Below are 24,273 nucleotides of genomic sequence, written 5' to 3'. Positions count from 1 at the left end.
AAATTAACATGGGAAAAACGCGTTTTGGGACCCCCCTTTTTTCTCGGCCCCCCCTTGACGAACCCCCCCCAAATTTTCAAAGGCTGCTCAGAAACAAAATGTGCCATTTTCCTGAAAATTTCAGCCAATTCCGTCCACAAACGGCAAAGTTATTAGACATAGAATTTTCAAAAAACCCATAGAGAAAAAATCCTAACTATATATACCTACTGGCGACCGCCAGTAGGTAATATATATATATATATATATATATATATATATATATATATATATATAGATAGATATATCCAAGGAATAATACTCCAAACCACCTCCAGGTTGTCGCAAACCGGCGAAGAAGGAGACGGACCACTTCAATTAGGCAAGATGTTTCTTTTATTCAGCCAAGTTCCAGCAGTGACGCGTTTCAAGCTTGAAAGCCCTTGTTCACACCATATATATATATATATACATAGATGGTATATAGATGTAATTGCCTAATTTGCACAGATGTGTTTTTTTGTTTTGCAATCATTGTCATTTCACGGGCAACTGATATTCTAATTTTAAACCATATCTTTTCATCAATACAATGTATTTTGCTTTTGTGCATGGACATATATGTACAATTGCTAAATACATAAAAAAACTATTGTTTTATTTTGTAAAACCATGTTGAGGCCATTTCAAGTTTGAGCATGATGTCCTTCTCTGTTCAGTTTTTGTTCTGAGGCAATGAAGTTAGATGGAAGCGACCCTCTGCTGAAGCTCTTCTGCAAGGTGGTGACTCAGAGCACACCTTGGAAGAGCACATATTTGATAAGGCAGTGGTTGCAATACGGTTCCCATGATGAAGTCAAGGTTGACTGTCTTCACCCCCTCAGGCAGGTGGAATGTAAAGTGTCGTAGAAGATTGGAGAAGAAGATAAAGAGCTCAGTCCTCGCCAGCTGTTCCCCCAGGCAGACACGATGCCCTGAAAAAAGAATTGGCAATCTTGTTCAGACTTGGACACATGTCATCAGCTGAGATATCAGAGTCCATCCCAAATGACCAGTGAGTGACTTTTTTTTTTTGTTATATCATGCTCGTGCCATGCCAAGAGATGTATTATTTTCAGTTTCATTATCTCAGGATACAAAAATCTCCATATAATTAAATTGGAATAACAAATATGTTAAAAGTGAAAAGAAGGAGAAAGGAGCAAAAATAAATTATAGTTGAGGTTAAGTAAAAGGGGAGAAGGGATTAGTTTAACAAGAAATGGAAAATCCAAGGGCTTTCAGGTTTGGCACCTTTGGCGATTAAAGCTGTATGAAGAAAAGTGTGCATTGAAATTGCATCTGAACAGAACGCAGTGGTGTATTTTCTACTATTTATTTTAGATACTGAGATAAAAGTGGAGTAGATAATCAGGGGATACAGAGCACTTAGGTCAGTAAGCTTTACTGGTTACAATCTCAACTTGCTGGTTATTCAGGCAAATGGGAGGTGTGTTTGTAACTGACTCAAAATTGTGCTAATTTCACTTTGCGCTGCCCTAGTTTTTAGGACGAGCCTAAGCAGCGCTTGTGCTGTCAGGCGGTCTCTTGTATCTACTTTGTGGGTTCTGACTCCTCCTCTGCCTAGGAATGGCTTTTGTGTGTGTCATTTAAAAAAGTGTGCTAAGGGCTGATGGTTGGTGCATGTCCCACCTTTCCTTACCAGTTAACTCCCATGGAGTATTGCTGCAGGAAAGAGCAGGGACGTGCACACTGCTAGAGTTCTTTTATGTTCTTTTTGTTTGTTTGTTTTCGCATAAATGCACTTTGACTACAAAACATGTTCACCCATTGTGAGAATACATGGGCTTTATTTGGTAATGTACTGGCGTTTTATTTCTGGTCTTGTGCGTGCATTTTGTTCTTCTATTGCGTAACAGTATTTATTGTATATTTCGTCTGGTTTAATGTAAAAAATGCTGCTAAGATCCGTTGGGGCGAGTGCGCGCTTTTTACTATTACACAATACATCTGCTATTATGCCAACCACACTTTAGGCATGCACACTTGTTATTATATTACAATGGACATTTGTTAATATGCCACCCACACTTTAGGCATGCTGCTATGCTGTCTATGTATTTTGTAGTGTATTTTAGTGCCAGGTAGCAAACCCCCTCTCAGCCCCCCACCCTTCATAGCAGCACCAGCCTAAGGTAGCCGCTGCCATTTTTTATGGGTTTAAACACAGAATGTTGTTCACCTGAAGTCACTTTATGTAATAAAAGAAATCCCTACCCTACAGCTGCATTTCTGACTTTATGTGTATACTAGCAGCCCGTCCCGACGTTGTCGGGGTATGAATTGCTGCCGGCCAGTAGTATATTGTTTTGTAGGATTTCGTTTTGATAGCATTTCTTATCTGTGACAGGCCTGTGAAACGCTCCGATTCACAGTGCACTGCTGATGCACTTAAGAGTGCGCGTTCAGTAGTGTGTGAACTCGAGTTTCCCTACTTTATTTTTCCTTGCAATATTATATAGCGAGAACTCGACAACATGGCATGAGCACAATTTACATTACAGAAGAACACATTCATTTGTGGTAGGCACGGGGAGACAAAGCGATTTGCCTGAAATCACAGGATGTTGAGCTGTTGCCGAGATTCGAACGTAGCTCCCCAGCTCTAAAGTTCGCAATTCTAGAACTTGTGGCGGGAAGTTTGTCTAAAAGTGTATGTCGGTGCTGGCCAATAATGAGAGAGACCTGTGCATTTTTCAAATGGATGGTGCTGGAGATGTGGGCCGCCGTGACACCAATGTACTTACCGGGGGAGGGTAAACACCCATTATCCCGCAACTTTCTTTCCGCATACCATCACTCTGCATACTTTCATTACAAAAGTACCATGACTCCGCAATGCCATTATAACGCATGGCATTACATTTTATATGCTTTTACCATGCATACATTTACAACAAAATTCGTTGTAAGTGCATGAATGGTAAAAGCATGTTTTTTTTTAATGTTTGGATAAGGTAAGTATGGGTATAGGGGTATATGTTTTGGGGTACTGAGGTATATGTTTTGGGCTGTTTGGGTATTTTAAGGGTTCAGATATAGTTTTGGGTTATGGGGTACAGGGGTAGTTTTAGGGTTTAGGGATAGGTATGGGTTTTGGGTACAGGGGTATTTTAGGGTTCAGGGGTAGGTTTGGGTTTTGGGGTACAGTGGTATTTTTAGGGTTGAGGGCTAGGTTTGGGATTTGGGGTACAGGGGTATTTTTAGGGTTCAGGGGTAGGTTTGGGTTTTGAGGTACAGGGGTATTTATAGGGTTCAGGGCTAGGTTTGGGTTTTGGGGTACAGGGGTATTTTTAGGGTTTAGGGATAGGTTTGCGTTTTGGGGTACAGCGTATATTTATAGGGTTAAGATGGGTTAGTGTTTAAGGGTGTTGGGCTATTTTAAGGAGTAAGGGTGGGTTATGATTATGGGGTGCAGGGGTATTCTAAGGGAGCAGGGTGGACACCCGGAGCTGGAATGTACAGAACCTGGGAAGAAAAAACAATGAAATATTGGGCACAACGCTCGCTTTTTTCCCGCAATCCTGTGCCCCGCACACGGCCATGCCCCCAGCACACACCCACAGCACACGATATGAGACATGGCATGAAGGGCGGAGCGTACTACACACCCCCAGCGATTGTCACGCCCCCAGCACATCCACACAGCACAACGCAGACATGACCACAAGGGACTACCTTGCTGGCACGGTTCTTTTACCTTTTAAATGTATATGGTGGGCGTCTGCATAGCCTATGTCCTTCTGCTGCAACTGCCCTTTCCAACGCTGTATTGGGTGTTGTGATTGGTGCTGTGGTTCCTGAGATTACCCGCCTCAAAGGTTTGGGCTCTCTCTTTATTATATTAGTATGGATAGATACAATTGATTTCACAAGCACAGCGCAAGCGTTATGCAGGAATAAACTAAAAAGTGCAGACAATTTATAGCGCCACAGTCTCATAAACTTGGGCTTCTGGTCGCAGTGGTGTCTGCAACCCTCGCCAGGGGGTGTGTAAAAACGCCTGTCGCAATCTCACTGTAATGCTGACAAACCTTAACATGTGCAGACAATTTATAATGCCACAATTCCCTAAACTGGGGCCTCTGGTCGCAGTGATGCCGGTGTCTTCACGCACTGATTAAACGCCTGATTGATCACTGTAAAGCAGCGCTTTGGCAGAGACCTGACAAAACCTCAGCACCCAAATTGTCTGCGATGTAGAATTCCATTTTTTATAAATGTGATTTGGAATAAACTAAAAAGTGCAGACAATTTATAGCGCCACAGTCTCATAAACTTGGGCTTCTGGTCGCAGTGGTGTCTGCAACCCTCGCCAGGGGGTGTGTAAAAACGCCTGTTGCAATCTCACTGTAATGCTGACAAACCTTAACATGTGCAGACAATTTATAATGCCACAATTCCCTAAACTGGGGCCTCTGGTCGCAGTGATGCTGGTGTCTTCACGCACTGATTAAACGCCTCATTGATCACTGTAAAGCAGCGCTTTGGCAGAGACCTGACAAAACCTCAGCACCCAATTTGTCTGCGATGTAGAATTCCATTTTTTATAAATGTGATTTTATAACAAGAGAGACATTTACTGTGCGTGGTGTTAAAGTGGAAACAGCCACAAATATGAAATGACTTCACCCGATGAATATCACAAACCACTGATTCTCTCTCCCTCCCACCCTCCCTCCCCGCCTGCCGCGTCCATGTTCCGTTATCAGGTGTTTTTATCAACTATCTCTGCCTCTTGTGAGTCTCAGTAGCTCCGGGGGGAGGAGGGTTAATCCGGGCCTCAGTGCCTGTATTCCTGCACACTTTTACCGATTCCGAGTAACCACAGGCCTGTTTTATTTATTTTTCTGAGTTGTCGAGGGGCCTTCTTTTTGCCTGTTTATTCATTTATTTGTAGCCTGTCCCAACGTTGTCCGGGAGCAAAGGCTGCTTCTGGGCCCCCGACCGCCCCCACGTTAAGGCTGCTTCAGGGCCCCCTGCAATACTGACACCCGTCACAAATAGTCTGCTCCTTTCTGCGCTCCATGAAGTCCCTTACCTCGCGTCCCCACTGTCGCCGCCGCTCTCTTCCGTGCTCCTCCCGCCAAACGCCGCATTAGTTTTCCTCCCCACGGCTGTACTCCTCGCGCTGCTGATGATGTCAGCACGTTCGTGCACACGGCCGGCGCTACTTCCAAGGGACTATTTTTTTAGTAAGGTATATTTTTTTTAAAACGTATATTTTGGGGGGTTATATAGCCTATGTCACTCTGCAGACCCTGCCAATTCCAATGATGTATTGGGTGTTTGGATTGGCGCGGTGGTTCCCGAGTTTACCCGCCTCAAAGGTTCCCAGTTCTTACTTTATAATAGTAGTATAGATTTCGTTTCTTATTTTAGCATTCACTTAACACAGCGTCTGTCCTGCGATAACATCAAACAATTCTGGTGATTACTACTTGCTGGAAATATTTTTTCATTAGATCTTGCCTAGTTTTTTACCTGTAAACTCACTCTGTAAAATGCACAACATATGGGAATATTTTGCTTGTTTTATGGTTTTGACGTCTGTATTTTTGTAAAATATAAATAAAAATAAAGTTTATATATATCACCAATGCTACATTTTTACTACTTTGTGATTTGGCTCTATATATATTACTACAAAAGACACACAATTGATGGATGGAATGCAGAACAAATCAAAACATTCACCCACAGTAAAGAGCTCTGGGTTAAATTCATCATTCTTTTGCTCACCATGTCACCTCAGTTTAGACCTGGCCAATGCATATCAGTCTTGACCCTGTGGCTCATGGGAACATTCCAGCCCAAACTGCCAAGCCAGGTCCTCCCTGGAATGGAAACAAGCATCCTAGGACCGGTTTTGGAGTTTCAACCCTTATCAGCTAGAATAGAATCCAGTGGCACAGCGAGCCCGGGACCCACGTCTGGGCATAGCTGGCGCACTTAGGGCGAGGAAGCACATTTCAAAATTGTAACGAAAAACCTTTGAATAGATATTGGAGGTATCATTCAATATAAGACTTCTCTCTCCGAAATTTACTAACTATGGCTATCTAGGATTGTTTAAAAAAGTTACTTGAAAAGTACCATTAGTCAGTAATATATGAAATGTATGAAAAAAGGGACTTTTGAATATGCATTAGGAAAGTTTTCCAACGTACATAAAATTTGTGTTTAGAGTTTCCAATATAAATATGAAGAGAAGATGTCTAATCATGATAACGTGTTCGGCTAATTGTGATACTCTGTATAGGTTTCTCTTGTACAAACCATATGACTACTTATATGAAGCACTTTGTGTTTATAGAATTTTGAGTAAATTAACATAAGTGCGTAGAAATACAGCACTGCCTGTTTTAAAACAAATTGGATATAGTTGTACATATTGTAAATATTTTGTATGTATTTTTTGTAGCCCTGAAGAAGTCTGTGCAGGACGAAATGCATTGGCTACTATATCTACTATGCAATGGCATTTTTTAAATGAAGAACATGAATAAAGAATAATTGATCTGAGACACTTTTGTCAGACGTAGTGATTTACGTTGTGTATCAAATATTTAAGTGTGCCTTCAGTTCAAATCATTAGTGTACATATGGTGAACTCTCACTAACCAGACATGTTGTCTACAATTCTGTGAGTGGTGGACCAGTAGTGATAAATGTTGTTTTGAAGTTTCTTTCAAATTTTAGTACAGAGGGATTGTACTCCTGTTTCTGTGTACCACACATAGATCAATACTTTACCCCACTTATTTGGTTGTTAAGTGTGGTACTGTATTGCTTCAATCCCTCTGTATATATCTGTGTCATGAATTTGTAAAGCATACATTCACCCATGGGCATTTTGGGCTACATAAAACTTATTTAATATTACCTAACAGTAAATATTTTATCAACCTCACAAGGATAAAAGGTTCAGTCAACACGCAAGGATTTGAACTTATGACCATAAAGAATACATCGGGCTCCATATCTCACCTTGGCATGCTGCTCCTAATATTTTAGAAGGAATATATGAACTTTATTTGCTAATATAGTTGCCTCTTTAATAATGTATTATACAAAGCTGCCCACAGTGTAAGTTTTACATTTGTTATCATATGTTGTTCTCCTTCAAGTCACAGGCTGAATTTATATAAACAAACCTCTATCCCAAGGCTGCATTTGTCGCTTTATGCATACATTTATTTTCATACACTATAATACACCGTTTTTAAGTGATCATGACTGCCCAAAATGATATATATGTTTTAAAAAGAACACACCAACATAAAGATAATTTAGGCTTATAGTACTGATACACTCCAAATAACAACGTTTAGTTAATGTAAGCACATAGTACCAATGCACTTCTAGAATAATTCTTTAAGATTTAATATTAGTTTGTGGGATTAGGGTGTTGTAACTGCCACAGCCAAAGGTGTAGATCCTAAATCTGGGGAACTACCTTTAAGTCTGGTTGTTAGCTGAACCACCTATAAGTCTGGGCGTTAGCTGAACCACCTTTAAGTCTGCGTGTTAGCTGAACATCCTCTGATTCTGGGCAAATCACTTAATCCCTCTTTCTATGGCAGGTTACCATCCTGTAGCGCGTACTAATTAACTTTGTCTTCCTGCCTAAACAGTGCACATATGCAGGTTGTAAACGCGGTATATATCTGTATTGCTATGGTGATGTCTTGCCTGATTTATCAAAGCAAAAACCAAAGGTTGCTGGTATTCTTCCATTTTTGCCTACGTCTGACTCCACCTTGGTCCAGGTTTAAACAAAAGGTGTAAATGGTTGAAAATCTGCCAAGGTACCATGGGGTCGATTAGGATGGAGGACGGACAAAGTCCGTCCGCCATCCTGTTGTAGGAAGGGACCGTCCGCCACAGGGGCGGAGGTCCCGTGCATGGAATTAGGATGCACCCTCCACAGTGGCGGGTGCATCCCGCATTTTTAACATTGCGACGGGCGGTGCTGAAAGCACCGCCCGTCACAAAGCTAAAAATGCATGTTGTGCGTTTCATAGCACAACATGACAGGCACCGCGTGGTGCCTGCCATGCTGTACTTTGAAACGCAGGGGGGTAACATAGGTACCCCCCATGTGCACCCCCCCAGCCCCCCTTCACCCTGGGGGCCCGCAACGGGCCCCCAAAGCAAAGACCGTATGCCTTTCCACGGCGGTATCGAGGCATAGGACCGCCGGCATCGTAATATGGTTGGCAGTGTCTCGCAGACACCATCACCATATGTAAGCAATTTTTCCGCCGGTCGCGGACCCCCCAGTCATCCTAATGTGGCGGGGGGTCTTTTCTGTGAGGATGGCGGACGGATTGCCCCCGCCGGCCCGGCGTTGGCTACCGCCGGCCCGGCGGGGGCAATCCGTCCGCCATCCTTAACGACCCCTAAATGTCACCTTCAAATGTTAACTCACACAATTGTGTTTTTTACCACCTGCAGCAAATGTTTTCAGTTATCTTTAACTATAAACTTACTGGGTTAAACTGACAACGGTTGGGAAGATTGTACTTTTTTTATATTCTTACGTTTGTATTTTTGCTGAACTTTTAAAACGAATACAGTTTACAGTATATGTATATGTATATATCTCAGCACGGTAGCATTTTAGTGCTTTTTTATCAGACTTAATATGTGACTATAGGCACATTTATATAGATATTTCAAAAGCAATACATCTGGTTTATATTTTATTTATTTATATTTCTTGCTTTAGTGTTCCTCACTACTGGTGCCTGCCTTGCCCTGGTCCTCTCCACTTTCATGCAAGCACCTCCACAATAAGGAGCAAATGTGGCCCTTAGAAAATGCAAAAAGGCTGCTATGTTCCAAAATATGGACCAAAATAAAGACGAACTGGAGCACAATAAATACAATGCTTCTCTGAAATTTACCAGACTAAATGACTGGGGTCAGGGCGGCATGGGAGGGCGACTTAGAACCAATGGGCGATGATGATTGGCAGGAGGAAGTTGAGGCCCCCAAACAGGCAATAATAGCCTCTCAATTTTGATTAATACAGCTCAGATTACTGCACCACAAGTATCTCACTAGAGTTAGATTGCACCGCATGGGATTGATTGCTACGGGGTGATACCTCTGGTGTGGTGTGGTGTGCCACTAGGAGATAGTTTGTCTTCATTTTGTTGGTAGAAAGGGCTTTCAATTAGTTATAGTGGTTGACTACCTCTGTGACAGGGACGTAGGCTAGTGCAATAATTGTTTTCACTTCGAATGCGAATTGGTTGTTAGTAGCATATTTGGAACTTAGGGCCTGATCGTGAGTTTGGCAGTCCGACCGCCTGACCACCCGAACCAGAGAAGATGCGCTATTACTATGCTCGCAGAGAGCATTGTTGGAGAGTTCACAGAAACCGGTGGTTCCGGTACTGAAGCGGTTCAGAGTGCACGGAGGTTAAGTGCCCTTGCTCAGTCTGTGAAATCAAGTGACGACTCCGAGCTCTTGTTGCCAGAGATGGTCCAAGAGCACACTGTGCCTGCCCTTCACATATGAGACGTACGGAGGCGGACTGCCCCTACATTTTTCAGCATTTCACTGATGTCTCTGAGCGTATGACGCCATAGGTGGTGTGCCTGCCCCCGAATTTTTCTTCAACCCATTCATGAGCTACTCACGAGCTCTAGGAGGAAGCCATTTGATAGCCCCCTAATCATCTGCTAGATTCCATCTGGGATCAAACTCACAAGGCTATACACAGACTATCCTTTTCTTGTCCTGATGAACACCCTAGTTCGATGCTCTCATACTGCACGTTAATTCAAGGGTCAAAACGTCGACAAATAACTAGAAGTTCTAAAATAAATAAACAAATAAATAGAAGGAATAGAATTCCACGTCAACCTGATATTATCACCATGTTTTCACGCTATGCCTAAATGTAGTTGTTTTCATGTATCTATGCACCTATTGTATTATGTTGTGGTATATGTAAAATACACCTCACTTCTCTTTTGTTTCACTTTCATATTTTTGTGTATATGTCCTGTGCCACATTGACACATGATTTTTTTCATATAAAGTCGAAATACGATTCCAAATAGTACCATTAGTTTGTGAATTCTTTCCTCCTTTTTTTAAAATATGTCTTTGTTTATAACATTAAACCTAATCCCAAGGTAGAAGGGGATAAAAAAAAGTTTAAAATTTTTATTTTGGCAAGTGTGTTGTGACAGAACCACTGCTCGTTTAATGTAATAGTCCCCAGGTTCTGCACATTACTGGGTATCCCCATTGTTTAATACTGACACCCGACCACGCGGCAGTGGCCTCTAGAAGACTGCAGTACTGGCAGTTTTCCCACTGCCGTATTACGAGTTGACTGTGGTGCCCACTGTGTGGCTGCAGGGTTATTGCGGAGGTGGTGATTGGTTTTCCATGTAGATCAATGCCTGTGTGAGCATTCCTACTGCATATGTGTTGAATGCACACATATGCATGATAAATGTAAAAAATGCCACCTATCTATTGCTGGAGTTCAGGCCATATGTGGGCAGTCTAGGCAATGTGTATATGGTACAAAAAGAACTTACCTGTATATCGCAGCAAACAGGGTCATATTCTTTGGGGTGTAGATACTGCTGTGAAGGGGGTCCCCTAAGAAAGGGAGCAAGGTCGAATTCCGATTGGAAAAATAGGAAAGGGGTGAGTATGGCCCCCCAAATCCTTTGTTTCTGCCGACCATTTAAGGACTTTAGGTAGTATGTCTTTATTGATTTTGGTTGTGGGTTCCTGAGAACTCTCTTAAGTCTTGTAACATTTCTCTCACCTCAATTTCTGTAACATTTGGGGAGTGGTTGTGCTCTTTTACACTAATTCCCAATTTTTTTGGGGTAGTTGCCCTGTTGCCCTTCCATAGCATGCATTAGAATAATATTTAGTACATTTCCAGTTCATTGTTTCTGTCACAGCACTTTCTTGGCTGTAGGTGTAGGGCATATGACTCAAAAATTGCTTTCCTTATTGTGAAGTGATAAATTTGGCTCCTTCGGTCATTATATCTGTAAGTAGTTTCATCATATAAATATATATTATAGTTCAATTTTGCTTGTCAGTGATTAATATATTGAAAATGAAGTTAATTTCATTTAAATTACTTATTTCGATTTTTTTAGATGTGTTGCATGGTTTTGCAGCTTTTCCATTCATCCCATTTAAACGTGCAGCAGATGTTTGTTTTCTGTTGACAGAGTAAAAAAAATTAAAGTAACCTAAATTGATATTTTTTGCTAGTTTCTCAAGGTTTAGGGAGTTTGTCTTGTTTTTGGGTGCTGTTTGGGTGAGTTTCAAGTTTTTTTTTTTCATAACCATTTTTATTTGCATTTTGTTATAGCTGAACATTACAATCATGTCAATAGCAGAGCACACATATTTACCCCCGCTCCCGCCTCCTCCCTATCACCGCCCAATTTGATGCAGATAGGTTCCAAATGAAAAGGAACGCAACTATATCACTCCCCCGTGTCATCAACAGTCTAATTGTCCCGCAATCCCTCTGTAGCCCACTGTGTGTCTCCCGCCTTTGCCCCATTACAACCCCACATCCAGGCCGTGGTATTGTCGCCACTTCCTTGCGAAACTTCCTAGGGCATCCCCGTGCTTTATATGTGACTCTCTCAGCCGCCATATATAAGTCTAGTCCTCTTCTCCACTTTTCAAGCGACGGTATCTCTGGTGCACCCCAGTGTTTCGCTATGTCCCTTTTGGCCACCACCAAGGCCAGCACCAGAAAGGTCAATAAAGGGCGTGTCGAATCTACATCATTCGTCATGCCCAATAGGGCCAGCTTAGGGTCAATTTGAATTTGGCTCTCCAAAACTGCAGTTAGTTCCGTAAAATATCTGACCAGTATCCCTGTATTTTAGTACATGACCACAGAACATGGAAAAAGTCCCCCCTGGGGTCCTGGCATCTTAAACACCCTGCATTGTCTACCCTCCCCATCTTCTGGAGCCGCACCCTGTCAAAATAAGTTCTATGCAAAATATTAAATTGGATTAGGCGGAGTTGGGATTTAACGGCCACCTCTCTGGGATGTGTTAACACTAATTCCCAGTCAATGTCCTCCATGCCACCCACGTCCGTCTCCCACTGCTGTGTAAATTTGGCCAAATCACCTAACATGTTATTCGTAAGGGTTTTATACGTTAGGGAGACCGCCTTTTGCTGAATGTGCTCCTGTAGGAGCTTGCCTTCGAGTGGGGCAAAGTCCACCAGTTCTGCAGTCCTGATATTTTGGGCCCCCCAGGCATGTTTGAGTCTGGTGTACTTGTGACGCTGTGTGGGGTGTAGTCAAAATTCTGAGGTCAGTGCCGCAAACGATTTCAGTTGTCCCTTGGCAACAATGTCCCCTAGGGTAGAAATTCCTATGTCATCCCACCGTTGGTATCCCGTTAGTTTGTGTAATTCCGTCAGGAGTTTCAAGTTTAATATTTATCTATACTCACTTTATTTTATAATATTGGTGCGTTGTTAAAGTCGAGATTTTGTTGAAGCTTGTTGGTTTGGAAGTTGTTTTCTTTTCTTTCTGTGTAAAATGATAAACGTTACAGATTGTGATTTACTTATGAATAATTTTTTTGTTATAGTTTAGTAATATTTAGGGGTCAATTCCGATGTCGCTAAAAATGCCTTCCCAAAGCAATTCGTAGGCTTACCTTACAACCTGCTCGTATCCGGAGCTTTTTTCTACAAACGAGCAAGTACGATGCGTATTACAGGCAAATTTCTGACAGAATCGTCTGCTCCGATTCGAGCTCTATTTCACGACCGAACAGGCTCAGGCAACATGGAAATCGAGTCGTATGGAGGCTTTCCCCAACCAGTTTCTGGACACGCAAGAAAGATACGTTTTTTCTACTTGTCGTACAGGTACCGCTTCCAGCACGTCACAGCATTCGGACGAGGCGTATTTAAGCTCCGATTAACGGGGACGAGACGGAGCAGCCATTTATCCAATCGCACATGTCTATCTCGAATCTTGCACGTACGAGTCTATCGCGTCTGGCTCCTTTCCTGCCAAATCGGCCGTATTTTGTTTTTTACTGCCGAGTCGGTTGTAGTTTTCAAGCATCACATCGTACTCAGCCATTTGTAAGGCATGTGTACGGTTCGGTCAGAAAATATGACGGGTCCGTGTCAAGAAAAATGTTTTCCAGCCGAATTCGGAATCGACCCCAGAATGTTTAGTTTAAATATAAGTATTACTTACTTTGATATGTAGTTGTAGAAATGTATATTTTCTTCTATAATTGTTTATAGCCAGTTTCTTCCTCTTGCAGTGTTTGTTGTTTTTGGAGTCATTATTTGCTTTAATTGGTGTGCCTTTTTATATTGTTTGTTTACTTGCTTGAGTTGTTTGATTGGTTAAAGTTGTTTATAGTGTTATTTTTGTGGTCTGATATTTGTTGTTCTTGACATATGTCACTGATCCCTTAAAAATATATGAATGATAAATATACACCTGAAATATACTGACTTCATACGATCTCCTCCATCACGTTTAGTTAATGATGTCAATCAACTGCAAGTAAAATGTACCTATGCACCTGGAGAGTAAAGACGCCCCTGCGATCTTTTCAACTTTTCAACTTTTAGAGTATCAGATTTAACAGTGATATTATTCAGGATCAGGAGATCTGTGATAGCACCTATGATTGCCTCAACTTCTGATATAGCCTGTCTTCAGGATTCTGCCTTTGGGTTAGTTACTGTGGTACTGATCTGTACAGTAAGTGCACCTAAACAAATTTTACTTTGGAACATTTACTTACCCCCAAGTACAGTGAATAATATTACTTTGGGAGAGGGTTTGCAGAGAGAGATAAGTGATATTCATCATAAAGATGAGAAACAGCATACTATTGGAATCAACTAACTTGAGCTGTGTAATTTTAAATGGGAGATAAATATTCCAACTGTGGTTATTCAGAAAGCCTTGAAAAGTGATAGATTTTGCAATCATTTCAACTGGTTTATTTTCCATTGGGTCAATTATTTACATTATATTACTTTCAAAAGACTTACGTGATTACAATTTATTTTTATGTTCAATGGGCATATTTGTTGGGGTACTCCTATACTAACTTGCATGATAAACTTGTAAAACTGTTTCAAGTAAATTCTGGTTTTGTTGACACTGTCTCAATAAAGAAAGTTCCAGGGAATTCTTTAAGATGCTCCATGGAGTCTGAGATTAGTTTGGCCAAATGAACGTATAAAAGAATGTGAAGCAGGCGTTCGTTGGTATTCAGATTCTAGAGCAGGCTTCTCCAACCAGTGGCTCTCCAGCTACCTGTAAGTAGGTCTCCTGTGTGCAGCCTAGTGAACTAAATTAAAAGCATTTGCTTGGTTGAATCAATATATGTATACTAAGATGAAATTCATGTTTTTAAGATGAAAATGTGTATACAGAACTCATAAGTAGGCCTGGGCCGACCTTGCAGAGTTACCGGAAAACTCAACAAGATTCTGCGGAGTTCCGGAAGGGGACAGAGTAATTTTCTACCACAATCCACCTATTCCTTTTAAAATTCAAGGTGTAAGGATAGATAATGCCACTAGATGAAACTGTTCCATTATTAATGCAAGCTGGAGATTGTGAATAATATAAGTTCGAAGGATCGAAGATTTTGCGTATCTGGACAACTTCTTTCACAGTTAATTTGAATGGCACCGAAAACAGCCAAGCACACATGTGGCTCCTACATCGGGCGTACCTCCATTCAGCACTGTCAGGCAAACGTCAGTGAAAAGGAAGGCAGAAGTATGTATTCGCTAAAAGTAAGGTGAAATAAAAATGTCCCCACTCTAGGATATAAAAGTTAATGCCTGGGGGCTTATGCCATAAAGTTGAAATGACTCCAGGCCCAAGCTCTTCCCGCTACTCACTCTCCCCTTGTTTCTGCTAATATGCACACCCTAGCTTTTTTAATAAAGATTTACAAAGGAGACAGGGGTAGCCGCAAGGCTTGCAAGTGATCTGCTGATGAGTGTTGTGTCCTGCGAGACACGTTCTAGTGTCTCGACAGGCACAGAGTTGGTAACCACTCCCCCTATGGGAGTGGGCACACTTGCACCCCACAGCCATCCATCACAGGCGTCAAGAGTGATGTGAGCCTGCTAATAAAAGGGCCAGGGTGCACATGCTCAAGGCCAGTTGATCAACGATAGACACGGTGTATCAGTCATTAATCAGCATGTGGGCCTAGGGCCCATGACATAACAATGAGGAGAGGAGTGCGGTCGGCTCTCTCAACACTGTTGCCATCGCAGAGAGTTGGCATTGGAGAGTTATATGCCAAATCTAGAAATTAGAGCACTGGCGGTGGTGAGGCAAGCATAGAACTGTGCTCAGCTCAATATGGGACCAGCACAAGGTCATATGAGGATCCAAAAGGGCCTACTGCATGCACCTACCCTGAGGGAGGTAGGATGTCACCATGGAACACATGGCCTGCCTGTATCAAAGTTCACTGAAAAGGACAGATGACTGGAGGATGAAACAGGCTGCTTGAGGGACAACAAAATGGAGGGCAAAAGAGAGGGCTGTTGGGGGTCCTGCTGCAATCAGGCGCAGTGGTCTTGAGCATGTGGATTGCCCAGGTATGGTGACACAAAGGAGGCAGTACCTGGACTGTTCCCATGAGGCACAGGGTCAGACTGATTTGCATATGGCTATGTCTGAACTGGGATGGTGGAGTGAGCTAAAGAATGATGATGGATTAAACCCAGATCAGTTGACTGAGGGTGAGTGTTTGATTTGCTCTAACGCTCTGTCCATCATCCCCTTTGGTATCACTTTGTTTGCCCTAAGTTGGCAGGGTATGCCCAGAAGTGGGCCCCTTGCTCTCTTTGCCACTGGATTCAAGTTAGCCTGGCTGATGACGGCTGATTAGCCAGAAACCGGTCCCAGGATGCTTGTTTCCGGTCCAGGGAAAACATGGCTTGGCAGTTCGGGCTGGACTGTTCCCATGAGGCACAGGGTCATACTGATTTGCCTATGGCCATGTCTGAACTGGGGTGGTGGAGTGAGCTAAATAATGATGATGGATTAAACCCCGATCAGTTGACTGGGGGTGAGTGTTTGATTTTCTCTAACGCTCCATCCATCATCCCCTTTGGTATCGCTTTGTTCGCCCTAAGTTGGCAGGGTATGCCCAGACGTGGGTCCCTTGCTCACTTTGCCACTGGATTCAAGCTAGCCTGGCTGATGACGGCTGATTAGCCAGAAATCGGTCCCAGGATGCTTGTTTCTGGTCCAGGGAAGACATGGCTTGGCAGTTTGGGCTGGACTGTTCCCATGAGGCACAGGGTCAGACTGATTAGCATATGGCCTTGTCTGAACTGGGGTGGTGGTGTGAGGTAAAGAATGATGATGGATTAAACCCAGATCAGTTGACTGGGGGTGAGTGTTTGATTTGCTCTAACGCTCCGTCCATCATCCCCTTTGGTATCACTTTGTTCGCCCTAAGTCGGCAGGGTATGCCCAGACGTGGGTCCCTTGCTCACTTTGCCACTGGATTCAAGCTAGCCTTGCTGATGACGGCTGATCAGCCAGAAACCGGTCCCAGGATGCTTGTTTCTGGTCCAGGGAAGACATGGTTTGGCAGTTCGGGCTGGACTGTTCCCATGAGGCACAGGGTCATACTGATTTGCCTATGGCCATGTCTGAACTGGGGTGGTGGAGTGAGCTAAATAATGATGATGGATTAAACCCCGATCAGTTGACTGGGGGTGAGTGTTTGATTTTCTCTAACGCTCCATCCATTATCCCCTTTGGTATCGCTTTGTTTGCCCTAAGTTGGCAGGGTATGCCCAGACGTGGGTCCCTTGCTCACTTTGCCACTGGATTCAAGCTAGCCTGGCTGATGACGGCTGATTAGCCAGAAATCGGTCCCAGGATGCTTGTTTCTGGTCCAGGGAAGACATGGCTTGGCAGTTTGGGCTGGACTGTTCCCATGAGGCACAGGGTCAGACTGATTAGCATATGGCCATGTCTGAACTGGGGTGGTGGTGTGAGGTAAAGAATGATGATGGATTAAACCCAGATCAGTTGACTGGGGGTGAGTGTTTGATTTGCTCTAACGCTCTGTCCATCATCCCCTTTGGTATCACAAAGGAGGCAGGGCCACAAATGCACCTGAAACAGTGAAGCTTATACGGCAGGGAAGGAACAGTGACTTGCTTGTGTGCCGCACATGGGTGCAATGCAAAACAAATAGAACCAAGTAATGGAAGGGCTGTGATGGACCCCAAAGTCGGGAAGAGGTTTGAGAACAATGGGAAAGGAGAATCCTGAAAACACTATGCTGTTTTAGGTTATTCTGTTGTATTCCAGCTGGTTTATGATGTACAGCAATGTTCTTTTTTATGAAGAATAGCTGAATGCATCACCAAAGCCCTCCACCTTTTACTGCACAGCAATGGAAGCCCCGCTTTAGATTACATGAGAATAAGTACCAGGAATGCGAGATTTTGAGCTATTAGTATTGTAAATGACAATGCCTTTTATTTCTGTGTTTTGAAAACCTGCAAGCAATGACTATAATTACAAAGTGCACATAAAAAAAGTATTGTTATGTTCAATGCCAATAGGTCAGATTTTCAAAAATGCAAGACCTATTGCATTGAAAATGCTGATTTGGTTAGGCTATTATTGTTAAATAAAAAAATAAGATCACTTTTATAAACGGCTCCCTTTCAAGTATATAAAAGTACTGGCGATGACTTAAGCTGTGTGATTAAATTTCACACAATATGAAGCAGCAAATGACAAGCAAAGTATGAATGACCTGGTTTGTCTATAGAGCATTTGCATATATTTGATGATGTATATGCAAATAGTTAAATTCTGTTCAGAGACTGAACAAACTTTGGTGACGAGGGGAAGGCACAGAGGACAGAGGCTGGAACCCATGAGACTGAAAGTGCAGCAGAAGTCGGAGAGGTCTGGACAGAAGTAGTGGAGAGCTGGAGTACTCAGAGTTTATATGTTTTAAATTATGCACTAACCTCGCCATGCATGGTCGACCTGCAGTGCCCATATTCGCGTCCCGTAATGTAACGTTTGAACATTAAATCACATGGGCATCATTTATGAGGCCTTGCGTCAGTTTTGCGCTTCCGATGCGTCACTTTTTGTGACGCATCGGCGGCGTAAAACATGCCTCCTGTTGCGCGCTATTTACAAAGTGACGCATCTAAGCAGATGCGTCACTTTGTAAACCCCTGCGCTACATTATACCTGCGTCAGGTATAATGTATGCAGAGGGGGCGTTCCCCCGCAAAAAGCCTCATAATATTGACGCAGTGAAATCCACTGCGTCACTTTTAGGACGCTGTTGCGTCAAATTCTTGCGCCTGCCTCACAGCAGGCGTAAGACTGATGCAAGCCCTTTCACATAGGGCTTTCCCCATGTGAAAGGACACATTGCTGTAGTTGCGTCACTTTTGTCACACACTCCAGCAATGCGTGACTTTTGCGCTTACAGATACGTCAGAAATACTGACGTATCTGTAACTCCTTGCGACATGATGCGTCATACTGTAAATATGACGCATCAATCATGTCGCAAGGAGTGCACACTGAGAACTGACGCATCGCTGCTTTCACATATAGGAGGCCCCATGTATTTAATGTTAGGTGAAAGGCAGGCAGTGTTGGTGCTCAGAATATATTTTAAGATATTTTAACGTTCTGATTTTAGGCGAGAAAAAGATAGCGTTTTTTTAAAACAGTTTCTAGGTGTTAGCTGTGCTTTGTTGAGTTTGTGACTGAGGTCTGACAGCCTTTGAGTAAGGTATGGCGGTCCCTGGTCCTCCTGAGGGGACCCGTCCTGGACTGGTCTGTGATCCCAGGGCAGTGCAGATCGGTGCGCACGCACGCACAAACAGACATAAGGTCCTCGACCCGCAATGTCTGACATCATGCACTGTCTGGACAGGAGCTCATGGGATGCGCCACACATAAGGGCACACAAATCAAAGATGTCAGGTTGGCGACCGCCCTCTCCTTTTCCTGCAGCCCCCACTCCGGCCTTCAGTACAGCAGGATGTCACCTGACTCTACCGCACACTGTACAGCATCTTGTGCCCTCAGTGGAGCACCAAGAAGGGTGAACACAGGCGCACATTAGTGTCATATCTACTGCCAACAACAGCACTTGTGTCTGGTTTCCAACCACGGTGCACAACACACAGCGTCTGTTACTGCACCGGATAAGGAACACCCAGGCTGTGAATGTCCTGCCAAGCACCCTCGTGATGTCACTGCACTCCTATACATACACGTTTCCGTGCCTTGATGCACAGTGTCTCCAGCCAGCAGTGGTGCCAATGAAGGCCTTGGCCGGATCCCCACTGAGTATGCAGTACAGTCACCATCCATCAAAGAAACACAGGGGTAGTTGCATGGATGCACAGGCACACAAACAAAAGCAGACACGTGCCACGTGGATGTCATCTAAGACCCTCTTCTCCATCAGTGCTATTATAATGCAGCCATGTCCTGGGGCACAGATGAACACACAGGCAGCACACGCCGAAGGGGCAGTGTCAGCTCCCTCCCCATCCTCCAGTGCAGCAGGTGGGAGTCTGTTGACGCTGCCTGCGGGGTCTCACACCGGTCAGAGGTACATCATTAAAGCAGGAGAGAGTCATCAACATTCGAAGATACCTTGGCCTGTCATTAAATCCATGGGGCCTCATTTATGTGGCCTTGCGTGAGTTTTGCGCTTCCGGTGCGTCACTTTTTGTGACGCATCGGTGGCGTAAAACATGCCTCCTGATGCGCACTATTTACAAAGTGACGCATCTAAGCAGATGCGTCACTTTGTAAACCCCTGCGCTACATTATACCTGCGTCAGGTATAATGTATGCAGAGGGGGCGTTCCCCCGCAAAAAGCCTCGTAATGGTGACGCAGTGAAATCTGAGATTTCACTGCGTCACTTTTAGGACGCTGTTGCGTCAAAATCTTGCGCCTGCCTCACAGCAGGCGTAAGACTGACGCAAGCCCTTTCACATGGGGCTTTCCCCATGTGAAAGGAAGCATTGCTGGAGTTGCGTCACTTTTGTGACACACTCCAGCAATGCGTCACTTTTGCGCCTACAGATACGTCAGAAATACTGAAGTATCTGTAACTCCTTCCGACATGATGCGTCATATTATAAATATGACGCATCAATCATGTCGCAGGGAGAGCGCAGTGAAAAGTGACGCATCGCTGTTTTCACGCAGCGATGCGTCACTTTTCATAAATGAGGCCCATGGTGCCTTCCAGAGCAAACCTATTCTGTCCTAGGGTATGTCTCGCCCCTTCCAAAATGAGGATGCAGAAATTAATGTATTACTCACTAGGCTTTCAAGTAGAGAAAAACAAGTTTTATTAAAATCATCTTTGCAACATATTTAACAGAAACCGATATTCAACACTGACATGCATTTCTGATAAATACCACAACAGTGCATGGATGTTTTCTGCAGTTGCTTTCTATGTCAGCTAATGAAGTTGATGATATTATTCACAAGCAGGCTGTTACCACAGAAGAGGCATACCAAAACAATGCCATAAATTAGGAGATGTTTTTATCCTGTTCTTGGAGGGACTTGTGACACTAAATATTAGACATGTTTCAGATTTACACAGTATGCACCTTCACTATGCAAGCTTTAAAGCAATTGTAGGAAATTGGGTTTTTGATTAAGGGGTGAAGACCCTTCTCAAGCGACAACCACAGTCTTTGTCAGGATGAGCCACAAAAGTCACTAAATTAAACTGTGCTTAAACCCTCTGGTAGCTTGGCATGAAAGCAGTCAGGCTTAACTGAGAGGCAATATGTGAAGTATTGATGCATCACACAAACGGTAATGAAGTGAAAACAAAATGTAAGAAAAATCGCGTACCAATTTAGAAAAATAGAGTGATTTTAATAAACAAAAAATAGAGATACTCAATTACAAAGTAAGTACAGTGTCTAAAACCACAAAGCGCCACTTGCTGTCATCTGGTCATGCTAGATAAAATAAATGCAGAAAAAAGGTGGTGTAGGAGCAAAGCTCAATGTTGGGCTGGATATGGACAAAGTCATAAATTCAGGCCAACAAAGATGGAAAGCGTGTCAGTTACAGGGACCAGCTTAGTCCAGCTAAAAAAGTTATGTTCTCAAAGTCCAGCAGGAGATGTATTTATTTATTTATTTTATTTTTGGTTTTTGTAGAGCGCGTAGTCACCCGTGAGTATCCCAGCGCTGGACCTCGAACTCCTAACGGGGGGGCAGGGGAAGATGGAAGAAGGATCAGGGGAAAAGGAGGGTTTTGAGGGACTTTCTAAATCGAAGGAGGTTTGGTTCGGCTCTGATGTTTGAGGGTAGAGCGTTCCATTTTCTGGCCGTGTTCACTGAGAATCTGCGGCCGCCTATGCGGGTTTTCTTCACCCTGGGGACAACAATGAGGTTTTCCTGTTCGGACCGAAGCGCTCTCGACGGTCTGTATGGAATGATCCAGGAGCTCAGAATGGGGGGGCCCGCGTTATTCAGGACCTTGTGTGCCAGACAGAGGGCCTTGAAAACGACTCTTTCCCTCACGGGGAGCCAGTGAAGTTTATTCAGGGCAGGCTTGGCCGAGGTTCTCGCTGGGGTGTTTGTGAGCAAGCGGGCTGCGGCATTTTGGGTTTTTTGTAGTGTTTGCAAGGTGGCTTCTGGCGCCCCGAGATAAATGGCATTACTGTAATCCAACCTTGCTAGCACTAAACCTTGAATTAGCAGGAGACGGGACTGGAATGGCAGTAGGGGGAGCACTTTTCTACAAGATCTCAGGAGCCCATAGCAGATGCCTGCTGTTTTCCTGGCCTGTGTCCGGAAAGTGAGGTCTGTCTCTAGCCACACTCCCAGACTCTTAACCTCTGTCTTAGGGGAGGGGGGGTCACCCATACATGCGGGCCAAATGTTGGGAGGAAGACTCGGGGTTTTATGTCCGAGCAGCAGGATCTCTGTCTTTGACCCGTTCAGCTTTAGGTCAGAATCGCCCATCCATTGATGGACGGTGGACAGGCAGTCTTTCAGGTTGGAGGGCTGTAGCTTAGGGTGGGAGAGGGTCACCACCAGCTGAGTGTCGTCAGCGTAGCTGACGATCGTGACTCCGAAAGGGGCGACCAGCTCCTCCAGTGGGGCCATATATACGTTAAAAAGTGTGGGGCTCAGTGAGGAGCCCTGAGGTACTCCACACTGGAGGGGGATTGCGGGAGACCGGCTTTCTCCTTCCCAGACTTGGAAGGAGCGTCGGGAGAGAAAGGATGTGAGCCATCTCAGCGCACTGTCTTGTACGCCAGTGCTCTTCAGGCGCTGGACTAGGACCTGATGTCTGACGGTGTCGAATGCTGCGCTGAGGTCTAGGAGGACCACTGCCACTGATCCTCCTGTATCCATGATTTCCCTCGCCTTTTCTACTGCTGCCAGGAGGGCGGTGTCTGTGCCCTGACCTGGTCTGAAGCCTGTTTGGGAGTTCTTTAGGCAGTGGTTTGTTTCCAGGAAGTGGGACAATTTTTTGTATGCGAGCTTCTCTGCGACCTTACCTATCCAGGGGAGGAGCGAGATGGGTCGATAGTTGGATAAGTCCGTTGGGTCTAGTGACGGTTTCTTCAGCAGACCTTTAACCACGGCCTCCTTCCAGCTTTGTGGGACTGTTCCTTGGGAAAAGGAGGTGTTAATGAGGGCCGTGAGTCTAGCTGTGATGGTTCGTGCTATGTTTTTCGTGAACCGTACGGGGACTGAGTCACTGGGGGCTCCGCTTTTCGTGGCTGCTAGAGTGGTTGCCACTTCTTCTTCTGAAACTGGCCCAAAAGCGGTTAAACAAGGCGATTCAGGTTTGTCCATAAGATTGCCAGAGGTGAGGGTACACTTCTTAGCGATTCCAGGGGTGGCCTGGTTAGTAGCAGGTAGGGAGGATAGGATTTTCTTGATTTTGCTATCAAAGAAATTGGCCAGGTTCACACATTTCTCCTCGGCTGCTTTGGGGTCTAAGGGTGCCTGCGGGGGGGCTGGGACATGGAGAAGCTCTTTAAGTATGGAAAAAGTCTCTTTAGCAGAGCACGAGGAATTCTGTATTCTCACCTCAAAGAACGAGCTTTTAGCGCTATGGAGGGCTTGTTTATACGCCTTCATGGCAGATTGATAGGCGTTTTTTTCCGTCACTGTTTTATTTTTTCTCCATGTTCGTTCCGTCTTTTTGCACTCTTTCCTAAGAATGTTCAAGGCCGGGGTGTACCAGGGAGCGTGATTAATCCTCTTTACGTGTTTAAGAGAGCATGTTAATGGAATGAGGTTGTCTAGGGGGTTGGTGAGCCAGCTGTTGAATTCCCTATCAGCGGTGTTAGGGTCAGCTGAGAGGGGGCCATCAGAATCCCTGAGCTTCGCTTCCCATTTTTCAGTATTTAGCTTGTGCCAACGTCGGGTTAAAATCTTAGTTTTCTGTTTGGGGACCGAGGCGGGTTGATAGGCCCAGTGCATTGGGACCAGGAAGTGGTCGGTCCATGGGAGGGGGGTGGGGGCTTGGGTTTGGAGGTTCCTGATGTTGGTGAAGACTGGGTCTAGGAGATGCCCTTTCTCGTGAGTAGGTTTCGAGTTCAGGAGCTGGAGGTCAGCTGACGCGAGGTCTGCTAGAAGATTTGCGGCGGTGTGGTCTGCCGGATCTAGGAAGTGTAGGTTCAAATCCCCTAGGAGAAGAAAGTTGGGCGTTGCTATAGTTTTTAGCGGGATGAGATCCATTAAGGTGTTCGAGAAATCACCTATTGAGCCTGGTGGTCGATATACCAGGAGACCCGATAGAGAAGTGGTAGGCGAGATCTGAAGGGAGAAATTACAATTTTCGCAGTCCTTGACCGTACCGTCGGTGATCCTGCAGCTAAAATGGTCTTTATAGAGGATGGCGAGCCCGCCACCTCTTCCAACTGGTCTATTGAGGCAGCAGATTTGGTAGCCTGGGGGGGTTGCGTTGACCAAATCTGAGCCGTTGTTGGGGGTCAGCCATGTTTCGGTCAGGAATAGGGCGTCTAGCGAAAGGGTTAGGGTGAGAAGGTTTACCTCGTGTGAGTGCTTTACTAGCGACCTGCAGTTCAATAGGCCCAGTCGGAGCGTGTTGCTCACTTGTGTGGTTTCAGGGGTGTCACATAGAGGGCATCCTGTGAACGGGGTATCATCCTT

The 24,273-nt window shown here is 44.4% G+C and overlaps 1 protein-coding gene across 1 annotated transcript in view; it reads right to left on the bottom strand.

The window, feature by feature from the left end:
* Nucleotides 1-388: 388 nt before the first annotated feature.
* LOC144791163 (cytochrome P450 2J5-like) overlaps nucleotides 389-24,273 on the bottom strand; it is a 575,154-nt gene continuing 551,269 nt past the window's right edge. Inside the window, exon 9 of the mRNA XM_078665817.1 lies at nucleotides 389-953. Within this exon, the coding sequence (XP_078521943.1) occupies nucleotides 721-953 (233 nt within the window). The 3' untranslated portion in view covers nucleotides 389-720. The remainder of the gene's footprint in view (nucleotides 954-24,273) is intronic.

This window comes from Lissotriton helveticus, chromosome 11, assembly GCF_964261635.1.
Source record: "Lissotriton helveticus chromosome 11, aLisHel1.1, whole genome shotgun sequence".
NCBI classification, from domain to species: domain Eukaryota; kingdom Metazoa; phylum Chordata; class Amphibia; order Caudata; family Salamandridae; genus Lissotriton; species Lissotriton helveticus.
Note: the sequence above shows the minus strand (reverse complement) of the source record. Positions and strands in the feature narration are given on the sequence as shown.